Source organism: Neomonachus schauinslandi, chromosome 6, assembly GCF_002201575.2.
Source record: "Neomonachus schauinslandi chromosome 6, ASM220157v2, whole genome shotgun sequence".
NCBI classification, from domain to species: domain Eukaryota; kingdom Metazoa; phylum Chordata; class Mammalia; order Carnivora; family Phocidae; genus Neomonachus; species Neomonachus schauinslandi.
The window spans coordinates 147,032,988-147,060,814 of NC_058408.1; the positions used below are offsets into that span (position 1 = coordinate 147,032,988).

General features: G+C 49.8%; 2 protein-coding genes across 3 annotated transcripts in view; both read left to right on the forward strand.

Moving 5' to 3' along the window:
* Window positions 1-27,827, forward strand: part of LOC110592716 (phospholysine phosphohistidine inorganic pyrophosphate phosphatase) — a 120,646-nt gene that overhangs the window by 23,454 nt on the left and 69,365 nt on the right. The window contains exons 4-6 of one of the 2 annotated variants that reach the window (XM_021703803.1): window positions 2,302-2,365; window positions 3,277-3,369; window positions 22,257-22,348. The exons of the other annotated variant lie outside the window; for it this stretch is intronic. Of the exons in view, the coding sequence (XP_021559478.1) occupies window positions 2,302-2,365; window positions 3,277-3,369; window positions 22,257-22,348 (249 nt within the window). The remainder of the gene's footprint in view (window positions 1-2,301; window positions 2,366-3,276; window positions 3,370-22,256; window positions 22,349-27,827) is intronic. 2 annotated transcript variants of the gene reach the window in all.
* LOC110592695 (phosphatidylinositol N-acetylglucosaminyltransferase subunit Y-like) lies at window positions 4,042-4,652 on the forward strand. The gene is made up of 2 exons (XM_021703761.1): window positions 4,042-4,049; window positions 4,374-4,652. The coding sequence occupies exons 1-2, from the start codon at window positions 4,042-4,044 to the stop codon at window positions 4,624-4,626; spliced, it is 261 nt and encodes an 86-aa protein (XP_021559436.1). The 3' UTR covers window positions 4,627-4,652.

Consider the following 27,827-nt stretch of genomic DNA (forward strand, 5'->3'; position numbering starts at 1 on the left):
TGTCTCCCCAGCATCCCCAGTTTCTAGTTTGTGGCTGGAACACTCACATTCCAGCCAGGCCTCCTGTTGCTTTCGTGATGCCAGTAACAGAGGATAGGATATCAGATCTCTTAGGTTTGGGGAATAACCTGGGCCTTTATATTTAGAAAAAATTAACTTAGGTACTTGTATTTCCTGTGTCTCTAAAAATGTTTTCAGCTAACAGATGGCCTTCAAGGTGGCTTTTGGTTTTCCTGAATGAGTAAGGAATAAAGGGAAATTCTGGACACTGTAAAAACAAACCCAGATTCAGTTAAAAAAGAAATTGTAAGGTTTCTAATTTTGATTTATGGAAGTCAGTTTTTTCTTTAGGCTCTAGACATGAGTGTAACAAAGACAAGGTTTTGATTGTGTATTTTAAGCTGCATGCTCAGGTTTTTCCTTCCATCGGGACTAAATTTAAACTTCAGAAAGTCCAGGTTCCTGTCACTTGGGAAGAAAGACGGGGGAGTATGGGCCAGGCAGAAGTTGTGCCGTGGAGGTGTCCTTGGAAGGTTTTTCCAAAGGGAGGTACACCCAGCTCAAGTTGGCCCAGGGCACTGGCCAGAGGCCCCCAGAATCCTCAACTCCAAACAGAGCTGTGCCTGTTGCAACAAGGTGGCGTTGTTTTTAATTTGTCCTTTGGCTTCTGGGTCAGCCTCTCTTGTGCTTTCTGCATTCTCTCCTCACCTCTGTCCTTTGTCCCTGGCTCACCTTGACATGTCCCTTCCTCAGGGAGGCCCTCCCTGGTCCCCCTCCTGTCCCTTCTGGGCTCCCACTGCCCCCTTCTTCCCTTCCCACAGCAGTCATCACACAGAGGGCGAGGGGACGAAGCTGAAGCCTGGGCCTGCAGCATCGTCTGGCCCATGGGGTCCTCAGCAGTGCTGCTGGTTGATTCTAAAAGCCTTGCAGGCTGGCCTGCATGGAGCCAGAGAATGCTGAGTGCTGGGTGAGTGTGGGCAGGCGGTCAGGCTCCTGCGGCCTTCAGGGCCTCAGGTGGGGCCGAGAGGAACAGGCGGGACTCCTGAGTGCGCAGAGCTGGAAGAAAGGGGACAGCCCTGCGGCAGCTCCTGGGAAGCTCAGTTCTAACATTTCAGTAGGCACAGAACAGGTTGCGACTCCCACAGATGGGAAAGACTTGTGTTCATCCTTTCTGGCCCAGCTCATAGCTTACTGCCTGTAGCCTGGTCCGGGTAAACAGAATAATAATATTTTCTAATATTTTTTGAGTGGTGTCTGCATGTGAGACGTCACGTTAAGAACTTTGCATGCATTATTTTGTTTGAGCCTCGCAACAATCCATGAGGTGGGCACTGGGGCCCCTGTCCCCCCCCCCCCATTTTACAGATTAGGAAACTGAGGCCCAGAGGACTTGAGCAACCTAAAGTCCCACAGTCAAAAAGAAGTAGAGCTTGGATTTGGGCCCTGGAGTCAGCGTGCTTCACTCTCTTTTCTTTGGGTCTCTGCGTATGCGTTGTTCAATGTTTCTCCGACTCAAAGGGCATGGGAAAGAGAGGACACCTGACGTGGTGGGTCTCAAAACATTTGAACAGTCCTGGGCTCCCATTAACCCTGTCTTTTGAGCGGCACAGATTAAACTACCTTTGCCCCTCTTTATAGTCAAATGGCTTTGCTCCGAGGGAACCGGGCTTGGTCCACCACGTGTCCTGAGGGGTCTTTGTGGCCCGGGGTGGGCCAGACAGTGGAGGCCAGGACCAGCGCAGGGCTCACGGCCTGTCCTCAGAAAGGCACAGTCCCGCAAGCCGAGCAGTGGCGGTCTCCAGTGAGACAGGGAAGAGAGAGTTGTCCTCTCGTGAAACCATCTGGCGCCCCTGAAACCTGGCACCTCGACCTCTGGCTAATCGGAGATGCTGCGGGGTGCCATGGAACTAATGGAGTTTTCTTCGGGCAGCAATTAAGGGTTAATTATTAGCAGGTAGGGGTTCACCACATGCTCTGTGGACCTTCTGCCCTTTCCCAGAACACAGGCCACTTGCCTTTCTGTTGCTGACAGGATCCGTCTGCCCCTGGGGTCCCCATAAGGCTGGCAGCAGGGGGCCACTGGGACTGAGAGCTGCCGGCCCGCTGTCCCTCCTGCCTGGGCACGGTGACACGCCGCTGGGCTCTGTTGTGCCGACCTCCGTCGGTCGTTCCCAGCGTGGTGTCTGGACTGACCCTCACCCGTGGCTCTGCTCTCCTGAGCTGGCAGAACCAGGACAGGGCAGTTTCTCTTGGCACAGCTCCCGGGCTCAGCTCACCTTGTTCCCTCCTGCTCTTTCGTAGACGCTACTACAAGGAGACCTCGGGCCTGATGCTGGACGTCGGTGCCTACATGAAGGCGCTCGAGGTACCTGCCCTGAGTCTGTCTGTGCCTTCTTCAGATCTCAGGGCTGTCTGGGATGTTTCTGGTCTTTCTGGAGAAGGGGGTGTACTCCATGTCTGAATCGCCTCTTCTGTTTCCAAAGTAGGGCCTCCTGTTCGGGGCTTCAAGCTGAGTGCCCCCTCTGCTCCAGAGCGTGGCCCGTCAGCCGCCCTGGTTGTCACTGTGCTCTCCTGTCCCTCCTGCTCCTCCCCACACCCTAGCCCGCCTGCCGTGGACCCGGCTGGCCTCCAGCCTGCTCACTGCTGCTGTCCTCTCAGACTCTCGGCTTCCGTCTCTGTGCGGACCACCTGCCTCATCCCTGACCCTGCTCATCTGCAACACCTTGAGCTTGATGTGTCCTAATGGGACTCCCTCCTGACTCCGTCCTCCAGTTTCCAGGGCTGGGCCCAGATGGGGCTCCCCAGGGCCCACTCTGACCCATGCCTGCTCAGCCGCCCCAGGTCAGCTGACCTGCCATCCTCATTGCTACATAGGCTCCTGCCTACCTGCACTTAGGTGGGAGGGCTGGGCAGACTGACAGATAGAGCCCTGGGCCTTTTCCCCTGGAGGGCCTGTGACAGAGTTGGGGGCATGGGAGAAGCAAGTACGCAAATGAGAGCACCAGCCAAGGTGGGGGGGGGGGGTGGCCCACCTCCTGCTGTGCTCAGGTTTTTGAGCAGATGTCAGGGGGCCTGGTGGGGGTGCCCTGAGCATCCTGATGCTCTTGCCTCTGAGATGTGTCTCTCAGCCCAAGCATCCTGCCTCTTGGAGGCCCCTGGCCCGTGGGTGCACATTTGGGGCACTTTTCCCTTGATTCCCCAGAGGGAGGCCTTCGGAGCAGTATTCGCCTGTGGCTTCATCCTCAACTCGTGCTGTGTCCTTTTCTCTTTTCTCAGTATGCCTGTGGAATCGAAGCTGAAGTGGTGGGGAAACCTTCTCCTGAGTACTTCCGGTTGGCCCTGAAGGAGATGGGGGTGGAAGCCCACGAGGTAGGGTGGTCTCTCAGGGGAGTGTGTGTGTGTGGAAGCCGCTCCGTCGGGGACGGCCCGGAGCATGGGCTGGAGGGCTCGGGCAGCCTGTGGAGGTTGGCTGGGCAGCCAGGCGTGGACCCTTCCACCCACGAGAGCTGATTTTACTGGGAAGGGGGAGAAGGACCGCAGAGGAGGCCCACTGAATGCTTTCGAGCAGTTAGATTAGTTTCAGCATAAGAGTAAGACACAAAGGCCTGTGGCCGTTTCTAAGTGACATCTGCTTCTTCTCTGGAAGGATAAGAATTGACCAGCCTACCAACGTGTTAAAAATAGTTCGCAGAAGAGGCGAGGAGCGGGCAGCCTGGGGATGGGCGGAAGGCGTGGGGGGCTGGCCGAGGGTCGTGGGCTGCCAGACCGTGCTCGCCTCAGTCTGCGGGGTACACGCCATCACCTGCGGTGGCCCGGAGGTGCCTTCACGCGTTTGGGTGGCGGAGGTCAGCAGTCAAGAGCAAGAGGACAGGGCACCCGCCCCGCACCTTCCACCGGGCGCTGCTTGAGTTCCTGGTGTGCCTGCCCTCTGAGAAGCGGCTCAGATATGAAACATCGACCAACGAATTGATGAATGAAGAATCAGGAAGAGCCCATCCCATTATTGACGGGATTCCTCATATGGTACCGCAGGCGGCTAGGATGACACGGCAAATCAGAAGCAAGAAGAAATGGAGCAGCTCTAGAGCATCGTGGAAGACAACACACACAACTGAATTTTCTTTCTTTTTTTTTTTTTAAAGATCTTATTTATTTGAGAGAGAGAGACAACGTGAGAGAGAGTGTGCAGCATGAGCAGGGGGGAAGGGCAGAGGGAGAGGGAGAAGCAGATTCCCCACTGAGCGGGGACCCCGATGTGGGGCTCGATCCCAGGACCCTGGGATCATGACCCGAGGTAAAGGCAGACGCTTAACCGACTGAGCCACCCAGGCATCCCACAACTGAATTTTCTTAATACCACTTACCTTTTAAAGAGTCCGAGTGGCAGGGAAGACGTGGGGGAGAAGAATATCTCTGCGTCTTCCTACATTGACTGTCCTTATTCCGTCGGTCTCCTTGGCAGGACTGTTCGGTTCTGCCTCCGTGGAAGAAAAGCTCATACGAGGCTGCACCAGCCCAGCCAGCCTGGGCTTTTCCAGTCGGTCCCTGCCCATGACCATAGCCGTGTGTGTGTTCTTCCTCTGCCTTTGGACTTGGATGGCCATCTCACTCTGCAGGCATAATTAAGGCAACCAGAACCGCTGGGGCGCCTGGGTGGCTCAGTCAGTTAAGTGTCTGCCTTCAGCTCAGGTCATGATCCGAGGGTCCTGGGATCGAGCCCCATATTGGGCTCCCTGCTCATCTGGGAGCCTGCTTCTCCCTCTGCCTGCTCTGCCTGCCGCTCCCCCTGCTTGTGCTCCCTCCCCCCTCCCTCCCTCTCTCCCTCCCTCTCTCTGTCAAATAATTAAACAAAAATTTTTTTGTTTTGTATAAACAAAATCTTAAAGAAAAAGACAACCAGAGCTGAGATAATGTATAGATTAATGATTCGTGTTGAGTGGTTATCTCTGAAAGCTCAACTACATGGAAATCCTGGAAACCTACTTAATTTGCAGGAAAGGTGCTCTGCCTTGCTGCTCTCAGAGATTTAGGGCTATGGGAGGCCTAAGCTGCAGAAATTTCTTTCACTGCACTTTGGTTCTGCCCTTGTTTTTCGAAAACTCTAATTTGTAACTACTGTATCAGAAGAAACATTTCAACCAAGTTTTTCCTTGGAAATTAACAGTCCTACCTGATGACTGTCCCATCACCTGATGACTTTATTTCTTACCCCATCCAGCGAAAAGTTAATAATTACAATTTAATATGTTTATTCTAGACTCAGAGTGTTGGGCAGAGTCCCATGTTGAAGCTGCCTGAAATAACTCCGAAGGGACCATGCGGGGCTGCTTGTAGAAAAGTGCATTTGAGCTAGTGTGGCAGAAAACCACGATAAAATGGAAATTTTATGTCCTTGCAAACATTCTGAGTTTGTAAAACTACCTTCGTCTCTTTGACATCAAATGCTTACGTTAGTAATGATAAGAGGACACTTTTCCATAAAAAAAAAAAACAACAGTTCTTTGAAAAGATAATACGTAGCAAGATTCAAATATGTAAGAATAAAATCATGCGTCTTGCCACCCTTACAGGATGACTGTTTTTGAGACAGATGGCCTTCCCAACATACGTCTTTAAAAAAAAAAAGCAGTTACGATTTTGATGTCCACAGGGCCCCCCATTTCCCAGGGGATGTGGAGTTGGTCCCCAGCAGCAGGTGGTTTACGGAGAGCATCGTTGAAAAGACAGTGGGCACATGTCTGCAGCCGGCTAAGGCTGCCCTGATGTCTGTTTTGGACATGATGCTGGGGACATTGTCAGCACCCTGCGGTGAGGCAAGTACCCCCAGGATCACTGTGGTGCTCCCTTGTTGGATCCGAATTTCCCACGTGTTCCTGTCTAGAGCACTGGTATTTCACGATGCATGGAGAAGGCTGGCTGTCTGCCCCGGAAGTCTAGAACCTCTGCCCCCAAGCCTCCTTGACATCTGCGAATGTCAGGGCACAGGGAGTCAGGGGTCCCCAGGAAGAACCCAGGAAATGCCTTGTGAGCCTTGTAGGAGAGGAGAGGCTTGTGTTTTGAATGAACAAAGACCACAGGCTTAACCACCCTGGGTTTTCACGACTTTGTTTCCTAGGGCAGAATTTCTTTTTTTATTGTGGCATATTTCAGAGGGATTCTCCCCATATATCCATCACTCAGATTTAACAATTAAAAGATTTTGCCACATTCCCTTCTTTTTCCTTTTTCTTTTTTAACTTGGTTTTTTTTTTGCTGTTGTATTTTATTTTTTTAAAAGTTGATGGTATTTTGAAGAGTTTATTTATTTATTTGACAGAGAGATAAATAGAGCCAGAGAGCACAAGCAGGGGGAGTGGGAGAGGGAGAAGCAGGCTCTGCACTGAGCAGGGAGCCTGATGTGGGGCTCGATCCCAGGCCCCTGGGATCATGATCTGAGCCGAAGGCAGATGCTTAACCATCTGAGCCACCCAGGCGCTCCTTGCTGTTGTATTTTAAATCCCAGATTTGTTGTTATTGTATCCTTTCATGTTGTAGTACGTCTTTCCAAAAAAGATGGTTATTTTTGAGCTAACTACAGTATGTTAATACACCTAACAATGGCCAAAAAGCACACAAAAAGATACTCATTGTCATTAGTCATTGGGGAAATAAATGCCAATCAAAACTACAGTGAGATCCCACCTCACACCCACTTGGATGGTCATCCATAATAATTTTTTTAAAAGATTATTTATTTATTTGACAGAGAGAGCACAAGCGGGGGGAGGGGCAGAGGGAGAAGCAGGCTCCCCACTGAGCAAGGAGCCCGATGTGGGACTTGATCCCAGGACCCCAGGATCATGACCTGAGCCGAAGGCAGACTAAGCCATCCAGGCACCCCTATCCATAATAATTTTAAAGACAAAAGCAATGGAAGATGGCCAGCATTGGCAAGGATGTGGAGAAATTGGAACCCTTATGTGGGGACACTGGCCAGATGTGAAATGGAGCCAGCCACTCTGGAAAACAGCTTCTGGATGAGGTAAACAGAAGCACCATATGACCGAGCAATTCCACTCCTATGACCGCATCCAGAACAATTGAAAACAGGTGTTCAAACAAAAACTTATGCATGAATATTCAGCAGCACTGTTCACAATAGCCAAGAAGCAGAAATAATGCAAATGTTCATCAGCACGTGCACGGATCAACAAAATGTGGTCTATTCACACAATGGGATATTTCAGCTATAAAAAGAACGAGATGCTGATAAATGCTACACTGTGGATGTACCTAGAAAACATCATGGTGAATGAAGGCAGCCAGACACAAAGGGCCACATTTTACATGTTATATGGCGTTTATATGAGATGTCCCGAATAGGCAGATCAGAGATACAGAACAGATTAGTGGTTGCCGGGGCTGGGGGAGGGGGAGTGGAGACGGGCTGCTGATGGGGACAGTCTCCCTTTGGGGTGATAAAAACGTCTGGACCTGGACAGGGATGATGGTCATACAATATTGTGAATGTACTTAATGCCACTGATTTGTACGCTTGAAATGCTTACATTGGTAGATTTTGTGTGTGTGTTGTGTGTTTGTTTTTTATCACAATGGGAAAAAATCTACCTACAAAATCAACAGTGATTCCTTAGTATTATCCAATAATCAAATTTAAATTTCCCTGGTTGTCTCAGAAATGTTCTTTCATGTTGATTTGTTTGAATCAAATCCAGACAGGGTCCATATCTTGCATGTGGTGGTTTTGTCTCTGAAACTTCTCATTTTAACTTTTTAGCATGGAACATTTCAAGTAACTATGCAAGAGAGTAGTATAATGAACTCCTAGGTACCATCACCGAGCTTCGCTAACGATCAACTAACAACGACTTAGAAAAAGCTTATTTTTAACTGTTCATTTTGAAGAATTTCACACTTAAAAAAGTTGCAAAATTAGCACAAAGAATTTCCTTACGCCCTTACACCAGCTTTCCCAAACGCTAACATCTTACATAACAGTCATTGATCAGTGATAAAATCAGATGTCATCAGCCAGCCCACCAGTGTCTTTGTCTGGGACACGTTGCTTATTGCAGTGGGATCCCCCAGGGTCCTTCCTTCTGGGCCGGTTCCTCAGTCTTTCTAGTCTTTAAGGACGGTGGCATTTTTGAAGAGTACTGGCTGGTTATTTTGTAGACTATCCCTCAATTTGGTTTTTTTCCTCATGTCTCCTCATGATTTAATTTAATTTTAGGTTACGCATTTTTGGCAGGAATGTCCCAGAAACAGTGCTGTGCCCTCTTGGTGCATTCCATCAGGAGGCACATGAGGGTACGTCTCCCCGTCGTTGGCTGAGGTTCACTTTGATCAGCGTGTCGGAGGTGATCCGTGCCAGGGTTCTCCACACTGCAGAATTACTACTTGTCCCATTTAACTAATAAGTATCTTGTGGGAAAGCATGTTGACTGTATAAATAGCCGCTTTCCCATCATTCTTTTCCCCTCTTAATGTTTGCATCCATTGATAATTCTTACCGAAGCAGTTATTACAGGGTGTTTGCCAAACAATGAATTTGTATTTCTGTCATTCCTTCTATATTTATTAGCTCGAATTGACTATAAGAAAGAGCTTTCCTTTTTTTCCCCATTGATTCGTTTATTCCAACATGGACTCAAGGATATTTGTTTTATTCCCTAAGTTACAGTCCTTTCCTATTGTTATTAATTTTGTTGCTCAGATTGTCCCATATTTGGCCATTAATTAATCTTCAAGATTAATAGCCGCTTGTTTAATCTATACTCCATCCGTTCTTCTCCCCTAAATTATTTTGAATCATATCCCAGAAATCCTTACTTCATCTGTAAATATTTCTGTGTCCCTAGAAGATAGGAATTCTTTTAAAAATCATAGATAATGCCATTGCCATGTCTAAATAATGCCAACAATAATTTCGTAATATCATCAAATATCCAGTCATTGTTCACATATCCTTCATGGTCTTAAAATTGTTTTATGTTGCTTACAATTTGTTTGAATCAGATCCAGATGAGGCTCTTGCATTGTGATTGGTCAATGAGATTCTCAAGTGTTTTTTAATCTACTGATTCCCCCCAGCCCCCCCCCCCCCCGCCATCTCCCTTTTGTTTTTCCTTGCAACGTTATGAAGGGGAAACTGGGTGGTTTGTTGTATGGAATTTCCCATGGTCCGGATTTTGTGGATTGTACCTGTGGTACACTTTCATGTTCTCTTCTGTCCTCTGTTCTCTGAATATTGATAGTTAGATCTAGAAGTTTGGTCAGAATCTGGTTCAGTTTTTTGATGACTACTTTATAGATGGTGGTGTGTCCTGCATCAGCAGGCTGTGAATGTCCAGTTTTCTCCTTTTGTGTTATTAGCTGCTATTCATGATTGGTGCTAACTCCTTTAATTCATCAAGGAATGTAGAATGGAGCTCTTTGAATTCTGTCATTCCTTCTTCATTTTCCCCTCTGGATTACTTCTACACAGGAAAACTTCTCACCAACTGTTGGTTACCCTGAGGTACAGTTCACATAGGGAACTCCAGATAAATGCCTGTTTCTTTCTCATTGTTCATTAGTTTTCAAAATAATGAGTTGATTCTCTAGCATCCTTCCAAGGTAATGAAGGAGATTTAAAACTGCATATATCACTATAAATAGATAGACATAAGCAGATTTGATGTGTTTCAATCCATTGCAGTCATGATCTTATTCATGTAGAAAGTATTTCATCTTTGACCAGTGGGACCCCCTTAAAGTTGGCCTCTGGGTCCTTCTGACCTGACCCCAGTAGTCTTTGAGATTCTTTACTTCCTGTTATGACAGGATGTTCCACACCTGCCTTGCACATTTCCTGTCTCAGGCTTGGGATTCACCTTTCTTCCCAGGAGCCATGCTTACCTTTAGTGGAAAATGGTATTTGGAAACCATAATTGGAACATTAACAGTTCTTGTTGCTACTGGGCTGATCATCATTTCTAAGCCTTTTTATTATTTTTTTTTTAATTTAAGATTATTTATTTATTTTGGGGGGGAGCATGAGTGGGGGGAGGGGCAGAGGCAGAGGGAGAAGCAGACTCCCCACCGAGCAGGGAGCTCGATGTAGGGCTGGGTCCCAGGACCCCGGGTTCATGACCTGAGCCAAAGGCAGGTGCTTAATCGACTGCGCCACCCAGGCACCCCTTTTCTGAGCCTTTTTAGTCACTAAGGCTCAGAAAAGTATCTATCTTTAAACATGAACTACATCTGGAGTTCGTACTGAAACCTCTGATGCATCAGGCCTGTGGGTTTCTACTTGACCTCATTAGTCTTCTATCTGTATTTCCTTTTTCCACATCAAAAATCTTGGCTCTCAAGGATACCAACAGAATCAGTCCATTTGTTTCCGTCCATAGTACACGTGGGAGTCTTGAATCTCAGAAACTGTGGGAAAGAACCAAACATGAGCAGTGTGGTGCTGCCACGGGGCTAGCAGTGCCCCGAGACTGGGACACTGTTGTGGCCGGGGTCCCAGTGACTGGACGGCCATCAGTATCCCTGTCCCGACTGATCGCTGAGTCTGATGGGACCAATTACCCTTATTGCTGAAGATTTCTTGTTTGGACAGTTCTTTTTTTGTATAGAGCACCTCCCTCTAGAGATTTACAACCAAAATGCTCTATTCTAGAGCCACAGGTATAGTTCTGTCTGGATGGTCTGGCACCAACAGGACCCTCTTTGAATTTGCTTGTAATTTTTAGGGAATTGGTTTTCAACATTTACGTTTTTTTATAGTTATGTAAAATATTTACTTGGCTTCAAAATCAAATCCACAAAACAAGAGATAGTCAAGGAAGTAGAGCTTCTGTCCTTTTCTTTCTCTTTCTAATCATCTCATTGGAGCCCTTTTTATAAATATTATGGCTTACCTTTTCATTTCTTAAATATAAACAACTATGTGTATATATATATATTCATTTATTTTTAAAATATTTTATATATTGGGGCACCTGGGTGGCTCAGTCGTTAAGCGTCTGCCTTCGGCTCAGGTCATGATCCCGGGGTCCTGGGATCAAGCCCTGCATCGGGCTCCCTGCTCGGCAGGAAGCCTGCTTCTCCCTCTCCCGCTCCCCCTGCTTGTGTTCCCTCTCTCGCTGTGTCTCTCTCCGTCAAATAAATAAATAAAATCTTAAAAAAAAAAAAAGCTCACGCGAGCAGGGGAAGGGGTAGTGGGAGAGGGAGAGAGAGAATCTCAAGCAGACTCTGTGCTGAACGTGGAGCCTGATTTGGGGCTCAATCCAACGACCCTGAGATCACAACCTGAGCCGAAACCAAGAGTTGGATGCTCAACCAGCTGAGCCATCCAGGGTCCCCTGTATATATTTATATTCTACTCATAGGATAAATTTAAGAGAGAATAAATTCTTAAGATAATTTGTTACAGAGTAGGAGAAAGGCTAATGTAACTTGAGTTTAAAAACCAGTATTGGGCGCCTGGGTGGCTCAGTTTGGTTAAGCGACTGCCTTCGGCTTGGGTCATGATCCTGGAGTCCCTGGATCGAGTCCCGCATCGGGCCCCCTGCTCGGCAGGGAGCCTGCTTCTGCCTCTGACCCTCCCCCCTCTCATGTGCTCTCTCTCTCATTCTCTCTGTCTCAAATAAATAAATAATTTTAAAAAATCTAAAATAGGGCGCCTGGGTGGCTCAGTTGGTTAAGCGACTGCCTTCGGCTCAGGTCATGATCCTGGAGTCCCGGGATCGAGTCCCGCATCGGGCTCCCTGCTCGGCGGGGAGCCTGCTTCTCCCTCTGACCCTCCCCCTCTCATGTGCTCTCTGTCTCAAATAAATAAATAAAAAAAAAATCTTTAAAAAAAAAAAATCTAAAATAAATAAATAAAAAATAAAAACCAGTATTTAGGGGGCGCCTGGGTGGCTCAGTCGGTTAAAGCGTCTGCCTTTGGCTTGGGTCATGATCTCAGGATCCGGGGATCGAGCCCTGCATTGGGCTCCCTGTTTGGTGGGGAGCCTGTTTCTCCCTCTCACTCTCCCTCTGTGCTCTCTCTCTTTCTCTCAAATGAATAAATAAAATCTTAAAAAAACACCCGTATTTAGAATTGTACGTCATGACATTATCATTGGTTATATTGGATAGTTCAACCTGGCATGGTTCCCCTCTCCCTTTTTTGCTTTTTGGCACTTTTCAGTTATTTTCGCAGCGGGCAGCTTTTACATTCTGAACGAGAAACTGCCCTCCCCGCACCTCAGAGAGCAGCTGAGGCCCGTATGGGGGGCAGGTTAATCTGGGCATCTCATTTGGCGGGGGCTGGGGCTGTGGGGTCGGGAGTGGGGGGCTTCGGCTTGGGGATTCCTCGGGAATCTCTGTGTGTGATGAGGTTGAGGTCCCTTCGGCAGTTGATTGCGAGCATCGGAGGCCCTGGGTAGCTGAGGGATTGTTTTCTCTGGCGGCTCTGAGCACAATCTTATTTACCTCTCACATTATCGTTCTCCCTTCCCCCCTCACGTGTCATTTCTGTCTCTCCCCTTGACAGATAGTTGAGCCGTAACTGCATGTTGTTAACGCTCTCACCCCGCCGTTTTTCTAAAATGTTCGTTAATGTTGTTTTGAGCCTCAGGATATGTAGACATTTTAAGGCAGTATTTCAAAATAAGGCCATTTCAAATGAACTGTGTCTTATGCACAAGGTAATAATTCTCTGTTCCTGCTTCTTTATTTTTAATGAAAAATGCCTATGAGGAGCGATCCTCAGTGCCAGGTGGTGGCAAATCTTAAATTTTTCAAGCTGCTTTAATCAATAAAGTTATCACCAGTCATTTCCCTTGATAACTGCTCCTTCCAGGCCCTGGCCCTCTTCCACTGCTGAGTCCTCTGCCTGTGCTTGGAATGGACATAATCACCCAAATCCCATTTTCACTCTGACCTTTCCTCAATAGCCTAGAAATAACAGATTGCTGGTATTACTCTAATAGATTGGAAATTCAAACCTCTTAGAGGTAACCAGGCCCTTTCCGGGATTCAGTAATAAGGCAAAGAATAACATACCTTAAAGGTTACTTCTAGAAATACCTAATTTCTCATGGCTTAAGGCTTCAGAATCTGTGGGTGGTTTTATAGCTTCATACTGAAGCCCAAATGATGTGAAGGTTTTGGCAGTTTTCCATAGACATAGACATTGCGTCCGTTGCAAATTATGCAGGTTTCGTGGAAATTGGGACTGTTGAAACCAGAGGGCTTAGTTAGCACAGGAGCCAAGAAGCTGGGGGTGACTGTTTAACAGATGGGGGGCCTGAGGCTTGGAGAGGAAGGACCTCGACTTCCTGGAGCACTGCATGTGCTGGGCACACCAGGTACCATCATGTATCTGTTTATTTCACGAAGTCCTTACTCCAGTCCTTGTCCTAGGTACTTGCATTTCCATTAGGGCAGCATTTCCCCACCTAGGCACCCTTGACATTTGGGGGGCCAGATCATTCTTTGTGGTGGGGGGCTTCCTGTGCAATCCTTTCCCTAGTTGTGAAACCACAGATGTCTCCCAATGTTGCCAGATGTCCCCCTGGGGGCCAGATTGCCCCCAGTTGAGAAGCACAGCATTAGGGAGTAGTCACAGAGACCCTAGTACTGAACCCAAGATTACTCTGCTGATGAGGCATGTGGCCACGAACCTGTCCCCTCCAGGCCTTTGCTGTACCCCGGTTCTCAAGGAGGGGGCCGACCACATAGCAGGATTTTTAGGCTTGGTAATTGAACTTTGAAAAGGTGTATTTAGTAGTACAGGATCACTTGCTGTTTTGAAAACTACTAAATATCATTGGCAGACTACATACTGTAGACAATAAAGTTAGACAGGATCTTAGGTGGGGAGGGTAAATGCCCTCAGGATGGCCTATCGAATATGGGGGGCAGGGTTTGTAGGTTTATCCTGAGAGGGCTGGGCATAAAACATGGACGCTGTCGTTCTGCTCACTGGTTCTCAGATCATTCATTCTAGCTACGTGGCTATGGGGACAGGCTCTTACCCTAGTGGTGAAACCTGTGGCTGGGGAGTGAATGTCATGTGGGGCCACTGGGGGCCACTCATTTCTCTCATGGCCTCCTCCCGCTCATGGATTTCCATGGAAGGCCCATCCCCAGTCCCCTCTACAGCTCAGGCCCTGCCCCCCAGTTGTGTGCACACACTCGGCTGTCAGTTCAGGGACACCTGGCTGGGACAGTGTGAGCCTGGAGCACCGGGAGAGAGCGAGCCAGGGGGAGTGGCTTGTCCGCTCCTGCAGCCCCGATTGGAACGTGAAGCTCTGTCCCCAGACAGTGACGGGCCTAGCACTGCAGCCTCGGGTTTGAGAGCATCTGGAGTTTCGGGACGTTACGGCTCTGGGTTTGCCCTTGGCTTATATCTCAGTCACAGGTGTGTGTAAAACCTTTAAAACCTGACTTTTCCTAAGCTGCCCCCCTCCCCGCCCCTGCCACCAAGAGCCTTTTTTAAAATAGATTTTCTTCTCCTCAAAGCACAAGAATTTTATCGTATGAAGTAACTGATGTTCATTAAAGGAGATAGGAAGGGACACCTCCGCAGGAAGCCTGCTTCTCCCTCTCCTGCTCCCCTTGCTTGTGTTCCCTCTCTTGCTGTGTCTCTCTCTGTCGAATAAATAAAATCTTAAAAAAAAAAAAGATAGGAAAAATTCAGAAAGTACAAGGAAAAAAACTTCATCGTCCCACTAAACTAGAATAACGCAAATCATGCTTAACCTTTCCAGTTTTTTTAGTTTCTCTCTATATATATTTTTATTTTTTTTTTCTTTTTTTTTTTTTTTAAGATTTTATTTATTTATTTGAGACAGAGAGAATGAGAGAGAGAGAGCACATGAGAGGGGGGAGGGTCAGAGGCAGAAGCAGGCTCCCTGCCGAGCAGGGAGCCCGATGCGGGACTCGATCCAGGGACTCCAGGATCATGACCTGAGCCGAAGGCAGTCGCTTAACCAACTGAGCCACCCAGGCGCCCTATATATATTTTTAAAGATTTTATTTCTTTGACACAGAGAGAGCACAAGCAGGGGGAGCGGCAGGCAGAGGGAGCAGGGAGCCCGATGCGGGGCTCGATCCCGGGACTCCAGGATCATGACCTGAGCCGAAGGCAGTCGCTTAACCAACTGAGCCACCCAGGCGCCCCTGTGCTGAATGATTTAATACATACTGTCTCTATTGGGGGGATAGGGAGAAGAAAATATAAGCATTTTCTTTTTTTTAAAGATTTTATTCATTTGAGAGAGAGAGAGCACGAGTGGGCTGAGGGGCAGAGGGAGAAGCAGACTCCCCGCCGAGCAGGGAGCCCGATGCGGGGCTCGATCCCAGGACCCTGTGATCATGACCTGAGCCGAAGGCAGACGCTTAACCGACTGAGCCACCCAGGCGCCCCAGCTACTGTAATGTTCTTTACCATCCCCCACTGTTGGACATTGAGCTTTACTCCCAGTTTCCCTCTTGTACCCAACCCTGTGAACACCCTTGAATGCACGTCCTTTAGTATGTATCTGATCATTTGTGGAGAAATCCCACCTAGTGGGGAAGTCGTCAGGCCATGATGCACATTGCTTATTTCTGTTTCAGAAAGGTGGTGTCAGTTTACCTTCCTTACCAGCAGTAATCCCCCACATCCTCACCACACCGTGTTTCTTACTTTCTGTAAAACAGTGGTCTTTGAGTTGTGCTGTGTTGGTATTGTTCCTGACGAATGCGGCAGACGGTGGAGGTGGGGGGGATTACTTAGCAGTGAGCCATCTGCAGGTCTCTGCGGGGGTCTGGGTGCACGCAGAAGACCCGGGGCTTCTCGAGTGCTCGATGTCTTCTCGAGGTGTCTCCCCGTGGGTGTGTGCGCCCCTCAGGCTGAGATCCGGACGGAGCCCAGCGCTCCTTCCCCGCCAGCCCTACTGGCCCACAAGAGGGAGAGTGCTCCTGGGCAGAGCCCAGGGATGACCAGAAAATGTGTGCCACGTGGGCTTGCTTGGGAAAGCTCCTTGGCACTGAAAGTTCGCGCTCCCACACATCATCATTTGTTAGAACAGTTTCTTCCCCGGGCACCCGGAGGGTAAAGAGATGGTGGCAGGAAAGATTTCAGAAAGGTGAACAAATCCGCGTTAGGGCTCGAGCCAAAAAGCCCGCCGGCAGGGCTGTGGTGCGCCCTCCAGCCCTCGGGATTGCCGTGCTCCCTCTGCCGCAGTGCAGTCAGAGAGGAGGTGCCTCCCGGGCCTGACAGGTAGGGGTTTTTTATTTCCCCCGACAGTGCACCTCTTGACCTCTATCTTCTTGCCAATGATTTTTTAAATCCTAAATGATTTGGCAATAATTGCTCCTCCTGGCGTGATTATTGCCCTTCACCGATAGTAAATCTGTGAAATCCCCAGGGGCCCCAGCGCATTTGGGTATATGAGCCCACAAGCTGGCCCAGACAGGCATCACTGCCCCAGGCAGCTGCGTACCCCGCGCCTCCGGCACCCCTGCGCCCCCCCAGCCTCACTCGCGGCTTCGGGGCGCTGCCTGGGTCAGGCGGCGGCTCATTGTGCACAAGCCCAGCTGCTGCTTCTCCAGAGTGCTCCCTCCGAGGGCCCAGGTCTCTGCTTCCATCTTTGGGGGCCGCAGCAACAAATGTGCTTACCCCCAAAGCCCTGGGGGGGGCTCTGTTCTGAGGGGGAAGAATTTCTGCTGCCTTGGGAGTGCATGGGCACACAATTTTCTATTCCCCACGAGCATGGAAGGCATCCGGCTTGACCTGATGGACAGGACAGGATCCTAAGTTGGACAGGATCCTAAGTTGGAGTGTTATGCATGTGCACTGGCTGACTTAAGGGTTTCAGGACCGCTCTTTGAGAGGGCAAAGCAGAGTCTCATACTGGGGCTTATGGCTGGTTTGGCCGCCTGGGCCGAGCGTCCCCCCTGCTCCAGCCCCCTCCTCCCAGCCGAGGCGTGTGATGGCCTGGGTGACCCCGGCTTGCAGGATCACGTGTGTGTACAACAGGCTCTGCTGCTATTCCCCCGTCAAGTCCGGATGCACGCGTTGCCACTGGCTGTTTCTTCTTTTGTGATTGATGATGTCCCCAGAGCTGCGTGGGAGCTTGATAGACACATGAATTACACCCGTTTGGGTTTGGCCGTGTTCTCCCCAGCATCAGTCATTCTAGAAAAAATTTACAATTTTTACCATATCTGGGTACTTGCCACCAGCACTTTTATTTACTTCATTTTTCTTTAAATCAGGGTCCTGGGATCGAGCTCCGCATCGGGCTCCCTGCTCGGTCGGGAGCCTGCTTCTTCCTCTCCCACTCCCCCTGCTTATGTTCCCTCTCTCGCTGTGTCTCTCTCTGTCAAATAAATACAATCTTAAAAATAAAAAACATAAAAACTTAAATAATTAAAAATTTTTTAAAGAGGCTCCATGCCCAGTGAGGAGCCCAACACGGGGCTTGAACTCACAACCCTGAGATCAAGACCTGAACGCTTAACTGAGCCACCCAGGTGCCCCTAAATAAATGTATTTTATTTTAAAAATTTATTTATTTTTAAAGATTTATTTATTTATCAGAGAGAGAGAGCAGAGTCAGGGGAAGGGCAGAGGGGGAGAATCTTCAAGCAGACTCCCCGCTGAGTGGGGAGGCCGACGTGGGGCTCAATCCCAGGACCCTGAGATCATGAACCTGAGCTGAAACCAAGAGTTGGACACTTAACCAACCGAGCCACCGAGGTGCCCCTAGATAAATGTATTTTAAAAGGAACTTTGATCACTCCTATAAATGGAAAACCAGAATCACTTACCATAAATAGATTACTCAAAAAATAAACACAAACTAGTTACATTAAAATGCATGTCCTTGTTCTACCTAAAATCAAATAGTGTGTCTCCCGTATGACTTTGGGAAGTGTGGGATTCGAGAAAGGATCCGAGGGCATTAGTGAAGCATATAAAGTTTAGGATATTCACTGGAAGAAATGCAGTTCATTTCAAGTTCTTCACGCATCTTGCGGGGCGGGAGGGGTGCTGTAGCCACTCACCTTTGGCACAGTTCTTAGCGCTGGTGGTCATTGTCTATGTCCAAGCTTCCTCCTGGGGCCAGCATCTGCCTGTGGCTTCACTGATGAAGGCCCCTTCAGCCTCTGCTTGAATATGATCAAGTGATGGGCTCAATACCTGCGAGACAGCCTGAGCCGGTTGTTAAAAGAGCCTCGTGTGCGCCCAGAACTACCTCCCTGGCCTCCAGATTGGCGCCAGCTCAGTCTTTGGCCTTTTCCACAAGCTCCTCCTGATTCCTCCAGCTATTTGAATGCCTGTTCAGATGTTTTCAAGGACAGTTGCTTCAGGCTCATTAGCCTGTACTTTGTGGAATTCACTGTATGGCTTGCCTTGGTGAATGATGGCAGACGGGTTGTTAGTACACATGTGGTGTTCCCTGCTGGGAATGCCTTCACCCCTTTCCCTACCTCCTAACCTGGTTGGCCTCTTTTGCTCTTCAGATCAAAGCTCAAAACCTTACCTCCTCCAGGAAGCCTTCCCTGACCACCACCCCCTCACTGCCTCCTGTACTTTTTCATAGGTCTTGGCTGTGTATTTGTGAAATTACCTAGTGAACATCTGTCATCGTTTTGATTTTCCTTGATTTTGGCTTGTGGGTTCATTCATTGGTTTGCCACACTTGGCATCTGGATTGCAGAGAGGAGACTTGTGGAGTAACTGTTGGTTTCGAAGCTTTTGTCCCGGCAGCATCAGGACACCTGCCTTGTCACAAGAGTCTGGTTTCTCAGGCCTGTCTGGCCTCCAGCCACGTAAATTCCTGACTGGACTTGAGAACAGATCTAGGAACACGTTTCTAGATGTCTGAGGCGTTGGACTGATTTCTTCCACGTCTTCTCCTGAAAATATTTTGAAGCTTTTTTTTTTTTTTTTAAAGATTTTATTTATTTGACAGAGAGAGACACAGCGAGAGAGGGAACACAAGCAGGGGGAGTGGGAGAGGGAGAAGCAGTCTTCCCGCAGAGCAGGGAGCCCGATGCGGGGCTCGATCCCAGGACCCTGGGATCATGACCTGAGCGGAAGGCAGACGCTTAACAACTGAGCCACCCAGGCACCCCTATTTTGAAGCTTTTAATCAGAGTTCTGTGGTAGTCGAGTGAGGGAAGCTGCTCTTTTTTCTTTAAAAATACATTTATTTATGTAAGAAAGTATGAATCAATTTGAACAAGAATATTAATAATACATATTGATATTGGCAAAAGGAAGCCCACTAATGACTAAAGTTCAGGCAGCACTGACGTAGACTCTACCTTGGTGACCAGTGAAGAGTCCGGTTGGCTTTGCCTTCTACCTGTCTCCGGACGTGGACAGCCACGCCTTCATCCCGAATACCGATCCCCTCAACAGGCTTTTGTTGGTCATCAGAGAAGTGCCAGCATCAGCCATACATCCCTGCCTGTGGGAGCTCACACGTTGCTGGAAGAGAGAGATAACCAGTACAATGCAGTAGGGGGCGTGCAGTGCAAGGTGGTAATCCAAGGGCTTTGGGAGGGCCTTGGAACCCAGACGGGTTCAAAGGTGGTAGTCTTGAAAGCCTGTTGGGGGTTGGCCAGTAGACGAAGGGGGTAAGCGGACAGAAAGGTCAACATGCGCCATGGGTCACCTTCTCTCTTTTCCTCTGTGCAGATCCATATTTCCAGTTAGTACTCTTTTCCTTTCACCTAAGAGACTTCCTTTTACATTTCTTTTGTGTGGATCTGTTGGGGATGATGTCTTTTAGCTTAAGACATCTGAAAATATATTTCACCTTTGTTTTTGAAAGATACTTTTGCCGGGTATAGAATTCTAGGTTGGCATTTCCCTCTCTCGCAGTGCTTTAAAGATGGTGCTCCACCGGCTACTCACCTGCACTGTTTTCAGTGGGAAATCTCATATCTTATCTTTGTTTTTCAGTATGTAACATGCTTTTTTTTTTTTTTTTTTGGCTCCAGCAGTTTTTAAGATTTTCGCCTTGTCACTGACTTTGAGCAATTTGATTATGTTGTGCCTTAATGTAATTTTCTTCATTTTTCTTGTGTTTAATGTTGATTGGGATCTTGGATCTGTGGATTTATGAGTTTTATTGTGTTTGGGAATTTTTCGGCCATTAGGAGAAAGTCAAATATTGTTTCTGTCACCCCCTCTCATCTCACCATCAGGGATTCCAGTTACACGTGTATCAGGCCCTTTGAAATCATGTCATAGTTTGATGATGCTCTGTTCACTTTTTTAAAAGATTTTATTTATTTGAGAGAGAGAGAGAGAGCATGACCGGGGCAGAGGGGCAGAGGGAGAGAGAGAAGTAGACTCCCTGCTGAGCACAGGTCTCCAATGCAGGTCTCCATCCTAGGACCCTGGGATCATGACCCAAGCCGAAAGATGCTTAACCAACTGAACCACCCAGGTGCCTCACTCTGTTCATTTTTGTTAAATTATTTTTTCCTCTGTGTTTCATTTTGGATGGTTTCTATTACTGTATTTTCAAGTTCATTAATCTTTTCTTCTGCATTGTATAATCCAGTATTAATTTCATCCAAGGGGTTTTCTGTTCTAGACATAATGTATCTCAGGTGCTACCTATGTAAATGAAACGTAAGCATTATTTAGTACTGCTCATTTGCCCTTAGTTATAAATATCAGTAAGTTGCACTGTTACTAGTAATTAAAAATAAAAGCAGTTCTTCTCCATCGGAAAAAAATCTGGTGTAGTTGCCATCTCTTGAACTTCGACTGGGATCTTTTCTTTTATCTTCCATGTCCCTACTTAACTTTTGGAGCATATGGAAGATACTTGCGGTAACTAATTTAATGTCCTTGTCTGCTAATTCCCACATCTGTGTAGTTATGGGTCAGTTTAGACAGACTGATTTTTTTTTTTTTTCTGCTCATTATGTGTGATATTTGTCTTCTTTGCATGTCTGATCACTTTTTTAAAGTAGTTGCCAGACGTTGTGAATTTTACTTTTTTTGGGTGCTGGATATTTTCATATGCCTGTAAATATTTTTGCACTTTGTTCTGGGATGCAGTTAAACAACTTGGAAACAGTTTGATCCTTCCAGAGCTTGCTTGTAAGATTTGGGAGGCAGCACCAGAGCAGGTTTTGGTCTAAGGCTAATTACTCCTCACTACCGAGGCAAGATGCTTCTGAGAACGCTACCCAGTGCCCTGTGAATTATGAGATTTTCCAGTCTGGCTGGTGGGAACAGGCACTATTCCCAACCCCGTGTGAGGTCTGGGCAGTGTTTTCTTTCATTTTTCAGTGTGATTTTTTCTCTGGCCTCGGGTGGTTTCCTCACTCACGTGTGCTGATCAGCAGTCTACAGAATGCTGCCTCATTCAGAGGGACCTTCTGCAGATCTGCGCCCTTCCTCTCTCTCTGGGTACCCCCCTCCTCTCTGATACTCTGTCCTGGGAACTTCAGCTGCCTTGGTCTCCCAGCCCCTAGCTCTGTCCCTCAATTCCGGGAGTCTGCCAGGCTCCGTGTGGTCCTGCCTCCCTGCACCCACAGTCTGGAAACTGGAGGCACTCAAGGGCCTCACCTCATATGTTTCCTGTGTCCCAAATCATTGTTCTTCACTGCTTGATGTCCAGTGCAGTGACTCGAAAACTGTTGTTTCATTTGGTTGTCTGGTTTTCTAGTTGTTTCAGGTGGAAGAGCATATCCCACAGGATGCTTTTTGAAATGACAACCAGGCTGCAAGCGTTTCCTCTGTGTGTGTGTGTATTTTTGTTTGCACGTTATTTTGGTTTTTATAGGTTAATATCTTCATTATTGAAAGCAAAACCTCCTAAACTGTGAGCTACAGAGATTTGCCAGAAATTTAGTTAGTTTTCACAGAACTAGTGGTTGGCTCCTGGTTACAGAGTATTTAGCTGCAGGTAAAATCAAGCCTGTGTTTGAGTAGAGGGAAGATGGGGTCAGCCTCCCCACACATGCCTGTGACACCATATCACCTTTACACCTGCTGACTGATTTCACGTTGCCCACATATGCACTGTTGGAGCCACTCGGCTCTTGGGCAGGGCGGGGGGGGGGGGGCGGTGCAGCAGGAGATATAGTCAAGGTGGGTTGACTTTTAATCAATATGATGACAATATTGCCTTGTTTAATTTGTATGATGGTGGTTTTAAACATCAAATCAAGCAGTTGATTATGTCAAAAAAGATGAAGGCGCACAGAATAAACTGTCCTGACATCACTTCTGAGCCCATGTCCCTGCCTGGCAGGCCATCATGATTGGAGATGATATCGTGGGAGATGTTGGCGGTGCCCAGCGGTGTGGAATGAGAGCCCTACAGGTGCGGACGGGAAAGTTCAGGTGAGTGCCCCACACGTGGTCAAGTTCGCCTGCCTGCCTTCCTCCGTGGATTCCTGGGGTATCCGTGTTTTTGTTTTGTTTTCTTCCCCAAAATAAAGGGGGTTGTTCTTTTCAAAAAGAATGGTATATGGACATCTGCTGGCCTCTTTGTAACTGCCCTCTAAGGACAGGCCTCGCTGATCTTTTCATCGCAGAGAGTGGTCAGGTAAAGCAGCTTTTGATACAGGGTCCAAGATTCAAAACTGGGATTTGAATAGGGTGGAGCGTGGAGACGAGAGCAAGGACTCCAGCTGCCCCAGGCCACAGCAGGGCGGGCTGAATTTGGGCTGTGCTCCGTTGGGCAAGGTGGTCAGAGCCTGCCCTGCCCATGGAGCTTCCAGCTTGTGGGCACTTGGCTCCTCCTGGTCACCCTCCTTCTTCTGCTCTGCCTTCTCCATTTGTGGGGGACAGAGAACCTAGGGACGGCAGGCCTTCAGCAAGGGTGAGGTGATGGGATGGCGTCGATGATAGTGTCTCCCGGGGACAGCCGCCCGGCCTCTATGGAGGAGACTGGGTTCTGTGCGCCTGACAGCAAGTGGGGGACTCTCTGCCGCTGGTCACTCTCTGGAGCCGCACTGTTGAGTACGGTGGTCACAGGCTGCCTTGAACTGTGGCTGCTCTCAGTCGGATGTGCTGGAAGTACAAAATACAAATTTCAAAGACTGAAGGGGAGAGAAAGAACGGGAAAAAGCTCACTTGTCATGTTTTATACCGATAACATGTTCAGAGGCTGGTATCTTGTGTTAATTTCACCTGCTTATTTTTATTTTTGTCAGTGTAGCTGCTAGAAAGTTCTTCCTTGCCTCCCTGGCTCACATCAGGGCTCAGTGCATTTCTGTTGGGCGTGGGGGCCCCTGCACCTCCCCCTTTCCCCTGCAGATGGCACTCGCGACACACAGACCCCAAAGGACAGCCGGAGAAACCATGTGCTCTGCGGGCCCCTGTGGGGCTGGGAAGCCACAGAGGCCTCCATGGCACCCTGCACGGAGACCACTTCATGGTGTTCTCTGTGGTTCTTCCGTGTGGGTCTGCTTCCCTCCAAAACGCAGTCAGGTCTTCCTGAGCTGACCTTTATCTCACTGGAGTTACTGCATGTTTCACCAAGCATAACTGGTTCTTCCTGGTGGCCGGGCGTCCTCCGTGCTATGAACACATCCCACTCTTCCCCTTCCCTGGCAGGGACACTTGGGTGGGTCCCGGTTTGGCCATTCTTTGAAGTGCCGCCAGGAACACCTGATCCATGTTTCCTGGGCACGTGGGCATGAGTCCTCGTAGGGTAGGTCTGCTTAAGGTGGAATTGCAGGGTCATGGGGAATGCATATGGTCAACTTTACCAGGTAATGCCAGACTTCCACACTGGTGGTGTGGGTTTATGCTCGGCCTGCAGTGGGCAGGGCCCCACCTGCTTCCAGCCTCTTTCCCACTTGGCTGTTTTGAAGGGGAAGCCTGTGTTCTTGCTAGTTTACGGGCTTAGGGGCCTCAGGGGCAGTGTCAGCACCCAGCAGTCCAGTCCACCCGGATGCTGGGCCCCCCAGGGCAATGGGGAGGGACCCACAGGGGCCTTGGTGGGGAAGGCATGGGAGAGGCAGAGGTGGGCATGGGTGGTGAGGTCAATGTCTACGAGGGTGGGAGGGGCGGGGGGGGCAGACACGCCCCTCTTGGCCCTGCCCTCCGGCTGTGCCTGGGTTGGACTTCCTCTACACCTGCTTGGTTTACCTGCTCTTTGATTGGCTGGTGGTGGGGGGACAGTGTCTGGCCCCTCATTTTAGCGCATGTATGCCCAGTAGGGGTGATACTGCCCCCAAGGGGGTCAGAATTCCTCTTAAGGGTGAAAAAACTTAGAAGTACCGTGGTTGGGCCCTTCTGAAGGGCCATAGTACATAAACAGGGTGGGGTGGTGGGCACCTTTTGTTTCTGCCTGTGCCGAGTATGATTCTTGTGTTCCTTTAGGATCACCCTTGTGCCCCCAGCCCCCCAAAGGCACAGGCCTGGGCCTGGGACTCAGGCTTGGCCAGTCTGCAGCCTGCAGAGCTCCTGGCCACAGTTGATGGGATTATGATCTGAGTCGGGCTGGTGAGTTAGCCCAGGATTTTCCAGAACCCCTAGGAAAATGGCCAGTGAAGTATAAGCCAAGAAGTTCCAGTGGCCATTTTTGGTACCCCAGAGAGAACCCTGATCAAGGATGAAGTTAACAGTCAAGAAAGCAGAGTCTAGAGATGGGGAGAGAGAGATTTCAGTGACATCGTTGGAGTATCTGGATCTAGCTCTGCCTGAGCTGATCCCTCCTCTGGCCTTTTTGGTAAAGTGGGCAATTAAATTAGGATTTTTATGAGCAACACAGCAAGGAGCACGGTGGTACCTCGGCATTGGTGCATACAGCTCTGCGGTCTCCCTGGCTGGTTAGCCATGTGGGCTTCTTTCGGATGTATGCCCACTGGGGAGCCTGCCCCAGGGCTCCCCTGTCTTTACATGCCAGTGATGTCCCCATGCTGCCCTTTTCAAGGGGCAGGTAGAGACCTCCACAGTGGCCTTCAGCTCACGCCACTGCTGGCTTTCTCCCTGCTCTAGAAAGTTCTGGAAAGAACCTCATTTAACGTCAGAGGAAACTGCCCACAAAGGTGTGCCAGAGCTGTCTCAACATGGAATGAGGAGCCTGGAGAGGGGGGTGTCCTCATCACTAGAGATGACTTGCAGAGGCTGGTGGACCTCCCCTGGGGAGGCTGAAGAAGGGGCAGCAGCAACATGCGGCGAAATGAAGCCTCAAACCCATCCTGAGGCTGCCAATGTTGAATCAGGTCTTTTCTGTGCCTCTGGTCCCTGGGACGAGCCCAGGAGGCTGGTCCTGTTTCCCCGCTGACAGACGCAGAGATTTCAGTGCCACACTGAAGGTGGGAGCTGAGGTGGAGGTGGAAGCTGAGGCCCTGTCATTCAAGCCTCACATTCCACCTGGTCTGTCCTGCTCTAGGTCCTGGGCTGGTCACTGGCACTGGAGCCTGGCCGTGAAAACCACAGGCAGAGATGGAGCCAGGTGTATAGACATCCGAGTAGCGAAGAGACTGGAAGGAAGGACATCTGATTGTTACAGATGATTTAGTTAAGTGTCTTCTCAATATTTTATGATGAGATTCCAAACAAGAGTTATTTTTTTTTAAAGATTTTATTTATTTATTTGACAGAGAGAGAGACACACAGTGAGAGAGGGAACACAAGCAGGGGGAGTGGGAGAGGGAGAAGCAGGGTTCCTGCCGAGCAGGGAGCCCGATGCGGGGCTCGATCCCAGGACCCCGGGATCATGACTTGAGCCGAAGGCAGACGCTTCATGACTGAGCCACCCAGGCGCCCCAAGAGTTATTTTATAAAGTACACTTGTGCCCCCCACCCATAGGTTTGTGAATTTTGAAGATTCCAAAAAAGAAAACCACCTAAACGTACAACTTCAGGGGCACCTGGGTGACTCAGTCGGTTAAGGTCTGACTCGATTTTTTCTCATGTTGATCTCAGGATCATGAGATCGAGCTCCCCGTTGGGCTCGCACTGAGCATGGAGCCTGCTTAGGATTCTCTCTCTCCCTCTGCTCCTCCTCCCCATCTGCTCGCACTCGCTCGTGCTCTCTCGCTCTCAAAGAAATTAAAAAAAAATAAAAGTACAGCTTTATTAGTTCACAAACAGAAACCAACCCAAGTACCCCAATACCCCCAAGCCTGCGTGCAGCTCTACCCTGACCCCCCGTGCCCAGAGAGGACCCCTCCTCACTCACAAGACTAAATCACCGGAAATAGGTCTCTTCATGATGGAAGTCTCCCACCCCCCAGCCTGGCTGCCCCAATGACGGCTCACCCAGCTCCTTCTGCCTCCCCTTACGACGTGACACAGCCAAGGTGCATTCTGCACCCTCCGAGGTGTTTCATCCAGAAGGGATCAGGGCGAGGGGCTCCGGTCCCTGTGGCTTGAAACCAGTGCCTTCTCTGGGCCACCACACATGCGCAGGGTCTGCGACCTCCCCGTGGCCATTCCCTCCCACAGGCCCAGCGGGGCGTGGCCTCATTGCACCCTACACACCAGCTTACACACACACACACACAGTTTGACCTGTGGAAGAGTGGCAGCCACACAAGGGTGGCATCCCAGGCGCCCCAGCACGGAGGGGGTGCTCGGGGCCGTTTTCTCTGGCCTTGTAGCCTGTAGACCCCAGAATGGGGTGGGGGGCTTGGCGTGTCGCCAGCAGAGGGACCTGAGCCCTATCTGGAGAGGGGGCGTCGGAAGTCTGTCTCGAGCTCTCCTAGCTGAAGGGCCACGCCAGCCCAGCTGTGTCGTATGAAGCCAGTGCCCTGTGTCATCTAAGAGGGTCGGGGTCACCATGAAGACCTGCTGCTCCCTGAGCAGGACCCCGGGGGACGGTGCAGCCTGGCCTTCTCTGTGTTCTCCAGGTTCACCCCTGCGCTCTTCCTTCCTGTTCTCATACCCTGCCCATCCCGTCTGCCCTGGGCGTCGTGCCTCCTCCCAGATCTGGTAGGGTCAGCTTTCATTTTCCCTTCCTCCCTGCACTGCCTGCTGCTGGGGCCGCTAGAGGGCGCCGTGCTGCCGGTCCCGGGAGGGGCCGGATGCACACCCACTCACACGTGACATCCCTGTCCCACACACTCACACCCAGGTCCCACACTCAGCAGACTCACGCCCAGGTCCCACACCCTCACACATAGATACCCAGGCCACATGCACTCACACATATCCACACCCAGGCTCCCTCCACTCACACACTCACACCCAGGCCCCCTCAGACTGCCTGCTGGCCACGCCCACTTGCATGCCCCCTCTTTCTCGCAAGCGGCCGTGTGTGGGTGCTAGGACTGGGGCGGCAGGCCTGGGGTCCTGCCCTCCCTCCGGGCCCTCGCCCTCCTCTGCTGCCCTCCAAGGCCTGGAAAACATGGAGGTGCTGGGTCTCCGGGTTTTGCTGCCAGCTGGAGCCCCAGGAGTTAAAACAGGTGGAGCAGCCTCGCATCAGCTTGCCAGCCCTTTTTCTCTTTTCCATCTCGCACCTTCTCAGGGGAGAGGAGCCTGAGACCCGCGAGTGCTCTGAGCGCAGGGGCCTCCCAGCCTAACCTGCGAGCACAGTAGAGGCCAGGTCTCCACTTGAGGAGGCAGCCCTCCAGCCCCTTGTGCCCTGTCCCACCTCCAGGCCTTCGATCACGCTGTGCCTGCCACCTGTTCCGCCACCCCTTCCTCAGCTCGCCTGAATTCTGCTGTCTTCCAGCCCTTCCCTAATGAAGGAATTCCCAGAGTCCTCCCACACGGAAGCGCCCTGAGGGGACCCCCTGGCTTCATATGGGGTGCTGAGAGGAGCAGAGGGGCCGTCTCAAGGGCAGGGGAAACCCGTGGCCAGCAGAAGCCTGTGACGGATCCCACGCCAGGGCCCTTTCTGCTGTTGCCCAAACACACCTCA